The following is a 9,525-nucleotide window of genomic DNA, read 5'->3' on the forward strand; positions in this document are numbered from 1 at the left end:
TTTAAAAGAATATCTCTGCATCCATCTCCACTGTGGGATATTGTAAAAGCAGGAATTTGAGAATGAACACTGTTATTGAATGTTCACATAGGAAAACACATTGATAATGCCAAGTGTTTACTTGGGGAACTCAAGGATTCTCTTGTAAGTCACACTCAAAACGAACCTGAAAGTACCTTCGTCATAGTGAACGTATGGCCACTCATCAGAACATATTTGCATAAAGTATAAAATAATGGTGCACTGTCTACCACTATGGTAAATTAGCAACAAATTGTGTAATGTTGATAAACGATTGGTCCTTTTTGGAATAGTAATAACTGTCATGACTGTAAAGTTAAAGGCTTCTAAAATAGCAAAGCTTTAGATGTCTTCCCTAATTAAATAAAGGTCAAATAAATAGATCTACCTGCAGAAGTAACACTTACCCCATACTCTCCAGATTCCTGGTTTGTCATTGCCCAGAGGTTGAAATCAGTGTTCCTAGCATTGTTTTTGTCTGTGGTCACAAGTCCTGTAACCCCTTAAAACACAAAAAATCTTCACATTTAGACTTTTCATATCAGTCATAATGCAAAAATAGGTTTCCTACCCAACTGACACAAAAAGGATGATTGCAAAGTCAACTAAAAGCAACAGCATTATCAACTCATAATATTCACCCCAAAATCGCAGGTTTTGCATCCTCTGTGTGATGTTGATTCCATCGCTCTGGGAGCCCCCCTCCGCCAGCGTCTCCTCCAAGGCCTTAGCATACATCACAAAGCCATCATAGAAGCAGCCAGCAATGAAATCCATCTGAAAGGAATGGAGGTCTGTACATTAGCCAGCAAGAGAGTAGTCTTCATAATCTTCATTCACAAATGCAGCTTTTGTTTACTATTTGCATGGAATTATATTTTGACCCTTATGTGCATGGCTCTACTCCCTTTCTATCTCGATTTAAATATCTGGTTGAGCCCAGTTAGATGCCAAAACGCCATTAATCTTCACAAAGAAGGAGTCAAGTGTTTAATGAATCAAAGAAATCCATTAATTACTATGTATAAATGATATCTTTTATAGCAGTGGCTGAGATGTGGCAGGATTTCACACAACTTACCAGAGAGGGTTCTATGTTCACATCAAAGTCCTTCTGGGCTCTAATGTGGAGCTCATCTTGGAACTCTTTATACTCTGGATTATCAGGCTCCCTGTATGTTATTACCAACACAGACTGGAAGAAAGAGAGAGACAACATTGAGAAAGTGGAACATTACTGGGGAATTACACCCAGAGCATCATAAACATGTACCAACTATGACAGATTTATAATCATGGCATGGAGAAGGATTTCCTACTGGGTGGAAATGTAAATTATACAATTGTAATTCCAAATGCTTTGAAGTAGGATTAAAAATGAGCAGATGTATCCTGTTTTATAATCAGTCTAATGAACAGTCCCTTGTGAGTAAACGGCAACAACATTTATGGTGAAGAATGCACAATTAGCTGTGTCCAAATGCACTTAAACGCATGGACATGTCTTGAAGACTAGGGTGAAAACGTTAAAAACCAAACAAACAGCTGTGGTAACTATATATATTGTTTATGTTATATTTCATTTTCTATTTGCACGACTTGTTACAAATTGCTATTAGACCACAGTCGTGACGTTGTTTGATTAATTCTGTTTGGATGGAGGCATATTGTTTGGATGGAAAAGCACCGCTTCGGCCTAAGATTTAATATATGGTCATCATTTTGAGTTGACTTGGACTTTGCCTTGTTATTACTGATATAAGCTAAATCTGGCTGAATGGTCAGATTCAGTAATGATATACAATCGACAAGTAACTTCCAAACGCAATCATTGGAATGGTCAGATTCAGTAATGATATACAATCGACAAGTAACTTCCAAACGCAATCATTGGAATGGTCAGATTCAGTAATGATATACAATCGACAAGTAACTTCCAAACGCAATCATTGGAATGGTCAGATTCAGTAATGATATACAATCGACAAGTAACTTCCAAACGCAATCATTGGAATGGTCAGATTCAGTAATGATATACAATCGACAAGTAACTTCCAAACGCAATCATTGTTCTATGAGCTGCATATTGCCATAAATCCTTTTACTGCTTGTAGTCAAATGAAGATGTTGTATAATCAGTAAAAACAGGGCCAAAATCGTATGTTACAAGGTAGAAGTATATCACGAGCAGAGGCATCCATTTGAAGTAAGTATTAGGTCTCAACAAACTGCTTTATGAATAGCTTATCTATCTCCATCTAAGTGCCTTCATATTGTGTCTGTTATATCTAGCCTTTCTATTGTAACGCTTCAGAAAAAATGTCTAATACTAAGAGACTACAGTAACTGCAGCGAAATCAGTGACATTTAACGACCAAATTGGAAGAGAAGCATCTGTACCCCCCCCCCCCCCCCCCCCCCCCCCACTTACTTATTTCTCAACACATCAACATGCAGGACTAAGTGGCTTTTAGCTGAAAACACATGCTCTCCTTTATTAACTCCATCCAATCATTAGTCCTCCGAGCAGAGACAGATTCTTGCCTGCCGAGTCAGAACCGTTATGAAGTTCGTTATCATGTTGATCAGAGAAACGCGTTCATTTGACATAACTGTGATTAAAATAAAAGCTTTGTCCATCTGCACAATGCAATTTCCATTTGACTTTTGTGGGACAAAGCATTGTTATCAATAGGCAAAGGTCAGTTATGATTTGATTGGATGACTAATGCAGTGAGAGGCTGGTTTAGGGAAAGATTTGGGGTTAGGTTGAGAGGATGCCTTGTAGGCCTACTGTAGAGAGAGGGACATGGTTCTCGTTAGCATCCTCATTAGGTTATGAACAATGAACCATAATTGTCCCAAGCTGGTTGTCAATGGCTGGTGACAAACATGCCTGGAAAACATCTCTAACTCTGACGAACAAAAACATGCATTGTAAAACAAATACAAATATGCATGAGGTACAAACATCCTAAACGTGTTATAATGAAACCTTACAGCAGTGCTGAGCGATTAGTGTTTTTTGAAGTTGGTTCGGTTTGGGTTAGATTATTAGAAAATAATCACGTTTTCAAAAAAAAAATTTAACATTAAATGCATTATGAAATAATGACAATTATTTGTTAGCTTTTTAAATGTTAATTCCAAAGGAAAAACCTTTAATGGAAAATATTCCATTGTCTCCAACAGGTCCGCACATCAACAGAAAAATAGGAAGTTACTATGAAATCAAGAAAACACATTTTATTGTGTATATTAATGAATTTTTATTTGATTACTTTATTATTTTTTATTCCTTAGTCATCATCACATCTCTGCTCAGGCAGTAGCAGCCAGACAACGTGCTATGTGCTCCCCCATACTGTCTTTAGTCATCCTATTTAGAAAGGCTAACCTGCCTACGTATGCTGCAAAGCTGTCTAATGAAATAATTGTACTTCTTCAAAGTAAATAATGCATACTTTCACTCTCTAGCCCTCTTTTGGTTGTCTTGTGTACATTCCTTTCTCATGCGGTCTGTGTGTATCTAACCTAACATACCAGGTGTAAAAGTGTATCCATCTCGGTCAGAGCTGGAAAAAACAGGCACAATGGATTATGGTCATTGTAGTTAATTACCACGTTCGTGCTCTGAATTAGGTTGAATCTTCGCTTAATGAAAACTAGAACTCCCTTCAGCCCAGTGCCCCACATAGTTATTGGCATGATTTCTCTCATGAATTATTTGATTTCTCTCTGAAGAAAAGGCGCATTGGGCTCACAAAAAATAAAATTCACTAAATGGAATTCAAGTAATTGAAACGATGTCACTCGGTTCAAATTAAATGTTGGTTAATTGCTCAGCACTACTTTACAGTAATTCATACTCGTCGGTAAACCTTCAATCAACTTGGTGAACTTTGTGTTCCCTTTGATACAGGTTCAGTTGGAACAGAGGGATGTGGAATGATACTGTTGATGGACAGGCTTGTAATGCACACACGAAGTAGAGGCTTTGAATTGAATTTCCTCAGTGAGAGACATCCATTTCACAGGCCAAATGGCAGTTTCAGACTAGTAAACTTGTCTGGTTCCAATGACCGGAGGGGAAAGGCATTGACAGTTCAACATCAAATTAGTGACGGAGTATTTGGACACGATTACTAAAAAAAAGGTTTCTGTGATAAATTAAATTAGCAAAACATAATGAATGAAAGGGAACAAAGGCAGGAATATTTCTCTGTCTCCATCTCTATATCTGTCCAACTCTCTGTCTGTGCAGTTTACCTTGAAGACCTTGATGGGATCAATCCAGAGGCTGTCGTTGTTCAGCCAGGGTTTGCGCTCCGTTAGGCTTTCCGCAAACACATCCAGATAGAAGATGGCGTAGTTCTCAGGGTCTGGGATCTCACTCTGGAAAAGCTTCATGATACTCAGAAACGTGTCCGGAGGCCCACAGATATACACAACTGTAGGGAAGACAAAAACACGACACAAAGGTTTATTATCACTCTTTATAGGAATTATGTTAGCACTATTCAGTGAAATTGCTCCTCTTATCATTGTTAGACTAGATTTAGATATGAACCATAGATATGAAATCAATCCAAATCTCTAACTTTTGTGAAATGCAGTTCTGAGGAAGCATGTGTAGGTAGACCTACTGATGGTGCACATTCGTGCGTGCACTATTTAGGGGGAGTGTACATGTGTGTTTACAGGGTGTAAAGCTGTCTGTGCTGTTCGCCTGTCTACATTACACAATCCCATTCTGTTTGCATTCCGTCTACTCCATGGACAGCATGTCTGTAGGCATGATTTCCATTCACTGCATGTCAGAGTGACTTCTGCCAGGTCTAAGACAGTCCTCCCAGTTAGCAGACCAAAGTCGGCACAGAACACCGCTCAGACCTCAACTCTCATCTCTTCCAAAACAGCTCACAAGGAGCCATGCCAAGTAGTCCTGCTGTCTCCTGGACATCGTCCAAAACAAATGTACAAAAAGGCAGGGAAAAAGTCCTCCTGTGTTGTAGAAATCATAAGGATCTGCCTGGGCTTAAGTTAATACAAAGCACTTCAAATTGTTTGGTACATTTTATTTCACTTCGTGGCAGACAAAGATGGCAAACAACCAACCTCGTCTTAATTTAAAATGACTAGTACAAGGCTGCATTCTGTCCCATGACTCACACAACATCTACATGCAGAGAAGTATAATGCTGCACTATTCAACACATCCCTATACAATGAACACATTCAATTTCAGTTTTTTTTCCCTCTCCAGGTGAGACGCTTGAAAAAAGACCAATAAAACAGTCTCTACAAAATTGCATCTTTAGAATGTAGTCAACTTTCGTGTTTATCTTACTTAGTGTTAAATAAATATGACAGAGAGCATTAGACATACATATAACCTATGAGATCATGTTAGCATTATGGTATAACCATTATGGTATCATGTTAGAGGGACTTGAATAACTCCTGTAAGAGGACTTGTATACTGTACACCTTCATCGCATGTCTCTGTTCTCTTCCAGGAAGATAGTACACAACTTCCAGAAACACATTTCCACCTATGAGGAAACTCACTTTGTGTTTATAGTGAGGGGTCTATACCTTCGCTCCATTATGTGGGCACCTGTGTTAGCACTCATGTAGCTTTTCAAGTCTGCAACAAAATATTCACATATGTACCTCCACAAACGAGAACGCATAGCTTGATGTATTCTTCCTTTCAGCCATGTGGCATTTCCTTTCTCTGCATGTATGCTTTTAGTAGTCTGACAAGCATCAAGTGGTGAGCTTTTCCAGAGGCAACCTGGTGGGATTTTAAAACATAATTGGCTTCATATTAAGTCTAGGAGTTAAGGTTTGTCCATTTGAAGCAGGTAAATGTTTTTTTTCCCCCCATGAACAAAGGCCATTCCGTTTTCCAATAATTAGACCGGTTTCCCATCAGAAGACAAAATAGGAAGGACTATGATGGAGTGCATCAATTTACATTTCACATCTGTACCTGACAACAAGAGTCTGAAAAAAACAATTGAACTCAAAACTAGACATTATTGCCAAGCCGTTGACTAAAAAGGAGAGACCACACAGTTGAGGTAAAGGTTGACAGCCCAGGGGTTATCTGTTGGTGATCTCATCGGGATAAAAGTGAATGGAATGTCGAGCCAGAACTCCAAGCCTGGACAAGCCCAGACAAAACCATTCACTTCTGTGACCCCAAGCTCACCATGGGCGTGCCTATAATTCGGCTAAGAGGTTTGGCAGCTTTCAAAGTGCCTGTTCCTGATATAACATCAGTTTGGTACCCCCATATGCAGTGTTTTTAATCATCTTACTGCTGCAAAAAGTTTTTCAAGTGGATAAACCCAGTCATTTACATGAGTCACTCATCGGCCACACAGTCCCATCTGTGCTATGTTGTTTAGTGCAGAGTCACTCTATAATGTTCTGATCTACTGATTTCTCAATCAGTACCCTGACAATAACTACAAATGAAAACAGTGTGCCAAGAGTAACATTTAGTGGTTAGAGTAATGTTTTGGGGTTATTGAGAACACTGGAGGTCAGTATCTACCCAGAAGATGTGAAAGAACCTTTACTTCTTCCAGAAGTACTTAAAAATCAGAGCATTAGATGTTTCCAACAAACAGAACATTTCTGGGCCAAAGTACACATCAAATATCACTTGCCTGCTTCAGAACATTGAACATAGATTTTAGCAGCATTGATGTTTCTCTGTTGAACTTTCATCTACTGGTATTTTATCAATAGGTTTATATTACAGTAAAATGCTAAGGTCCAAGGTGATTTATGCAACCATGTCAGTAGAATGTATCATTAACATCATTCATTCCAATTTTTAAGGATTCCCTGAGTTGCCAACAAATATTCATTGAAAATGTAAAAAGCTACCAATTCTTGAAATCATGTGTGAAATCGAGGTTCAAATAAACCCATATTGAAGCCACTCGATCGTGTTGATAAGATAAACAACAAGGTAGATGTTGACGTGAGAGATGACTAACAGAAAGCAAACACACACAAATGACTGGTATCAAACAATTTAACCAATGTCAAGCTTTGATTTGCCAACACAATTGGTAATTTGCCATGTCCAACAATAAATCAGGGAACAGCACTGTCACTTTCATCTGGTCTCATTGTGACCCTCTCTACAAGACATTTCTTAACCTAACAACAATATTTTGCTATTTATCACAACATTGAAATAATGTAAATGTACTGTGATGTGTATAGGATATGGTTATCTGAACTAATTAAAAGTTTGAGTTATTTTACCATTACAATTATACAGTTTTAATAAACATGTAATAACATATCCTACAGCAAGCATTACCATGTGTCAATATGATTTTAGACTAGGTAAATAATCTGAATATATTGAGCTAGCCTACTAATGGTCTAATTCTAAGCATTTCTTATAAATTGCTCTGAAATAAGCAAGACTGTACTGTGTACTCAGGTGGCTTACTTTTAAATAGAATGAGCTGCAAATTAAATTAAAATATGATTGCGAATCAGCATTCCAAGATATTGTAAATTAACATGGGGCCATTGTAATTAATTAACGTCAACAATACATATATAATATTTACAACAATAATTCACATTTCAGGTTAAAATGGCTGTCTATTCAATTGGAATATATGTTGTTGTTGTAAATAAAATGCAGGCAGGGACACTTGAAAAAGAGAAGAAAGAACCCACGAGCCCATCACAGAGAGAGACAGGCACACACTTATTTTTCTTCAAAAAATACGCAGGTGGACAAGAGCAATAAACCAGTGGTCTGGTCACACACGGTGCATAAAAGTGCATTCTTTCTCGTCTACCTGTTATTTTAGATAAGAATGTCAAGAACAGGTTTAAAATCCACGGTAGGCCCATGTCAAAACCAAGAACTCAAAACTGAATATTATTGTTGGCTAATATGCTTACCTATCACCAACACCAAGTTTACTAGGCTAGTTAAAGGCCAAACTAGTATCTCATTATTGTCGAGACAATGTTGCATGCATTTTGGAAATCTGATCAGATTCTTGGAGCTAGGCTATTATGGCAACATCCACATTTCCATATGGCACAGCTGGTCAAAAAGCACATTTTTGTTTTCATGACTTTTTACAATATAGCCAATTTTGACATTGCAGCTGGCCTAGTTTAGGGGCAATTACTCAGTTCTGCCTCCAGGACCAGACTCATGACAATACAAGTCAACCTGCTATCGCACATGCGTAAATAGCCAACTAATAGACTTACTTCTTCCGTGGTCTTTCATGAAAGTAATGATTTCTTTATAATAGCTTGGTGAGTCTTGATATGGAAAGGCACCAACTGTGACATTTTCATCCTTCAAATTGAGGTAAATTCCTTCAGAGAGGAAGTAGTGAGGTCGGTCATCTTTTTTCAAATCGTGGAAAATCAGAATGGCACGAGAGGTCCAATTATAGTGCGCGTGAATAATGTTTGCAAAGTCTCCCAGTTTGGTGGTCGAGGGTCCGGTGCGAACAATTGTATTGAACTCGTCCCCTTTATCAAACCCATATGCGGTTCCTCCCGCAGTTATCAATGGGAGTTTCCAATGGGATGCAAATCTTCCAACTGAGGCCACTGAATACACGCAACCTGGTCCAAAGAAAGCATCTGGTTTATTATAAAGTTTGGTGTCCACGGCGATAATCTGTGCCTTATTTTCTGCGCAGACACCGGTTGAATCCTCCGTGCTGAAATTCAAGAGTTGAATAGAGTGGCCTTTGAGAAGTCCGTGCTTCTTCTGGAGATTCTCGTTCGCCATAAGAATTGCTGGGAAAACCCGAGGCAAAGCCCATGGATACTTGTGGTAATTATCGGGAAGCATCACCGCAACTGTGATATTATTTTCCATAGTCATTCGACACCTGGATATGAGAGAATATGTGAATAACACAAATAAACAATATCCAAGTTCCGTTTTATATCCCATTCTTCAAATTTGAAGTTAAATAAATCCAAGAAAACGGACCTCGTGAGTTCACCTGGGAAGTGGTAAAACGCCTTACTGTCCTGAAACCGAACCATATGGTTCTCTATTGAAATGCAATTTCAGTCAAAATACCAAATGCTTAGGTAATCCATGTGTAATTTATCCTCTATAATTTTGTTCCAATTGTTCTTCAGCAGCGTGATTCCGGGAGTTGTTCACTTCGGTGCAGTTTTCGGACTGATGTTCCTCAACTCCCCCCTCAAAGTGTGATAACATCCATCCATATGACTATAATCACTGCAACCTTCAGTACACCCCCCACACGTGATATCACAGGTCCGAGAAAGACAGGGATGAGGCGCCCCCTGCCTGCTGTCACAGTTCTTCAATCTTGGTCCTGGAGACCCACATAGTGTGCAAGCTTTTGTTCAGCCACAGCACTAAGAGAACGGATTCAACTACCATTGAATCAGGTGTGAGTACTGGGGGCAGGAACAAAAACCTGCACACCATGTGGGTCTCTAGGA

The 9,525-nt window shown here is 38.8% G+C and overlaps 1 protein-coding gene across 1 annotated transcript in view; it reads right to left on the reverse strand.

The window, feature by feature from the left end:
* The window catches only part of LOC109873703 (atrial natriuretic peptide receptor 2), a 46,595-nt gene extending 37,128 nt beyond the window's left edge, over positions 1-9,467 (reverse strand). The window contains exons 1-5 of the mRNA XM_020465377.2: positions 8,296-9,467; positions 4,291-4,472; positions 1,103-1,216; positions 663-798; positions 429-523 (exon numbers count right to left, since the gene is read on the reverse strand). Coding sequence (XP_020320966.1) covers positions 429-523; positions 663-798; positions 1,103-1,216; positions 4,291-4,472; positions 8,296-8,998 — 1,230 coding nt within the window. The 5' untranslated portion in view covers positions 8,999-9,467. The remainder of the gene's footprint in view (positions 1-428; positions 524-662; positions 799-1,102; positions 1,217-4,290; positions 4,473-8,295) is intronic.
* Positions 9,468-9,525: the final 58 nt, after the last annotated feature.

Source organism: Oncorhynchus kisutch, linkage group LG29 (assembly GCF_002021735.2).
Source record: "Oncorhynchus kisutch isolate 150728-3 linkage group LG29, Okis_V2, whole genome shotgun sequence".
Taxonomy (NCBI): Eukaryota; Metazoa; Chordata; class Actinopteri; order Salmoniformes; family Salmonidae; genus Oncorhynchus; species Oncorhynchus kisutch.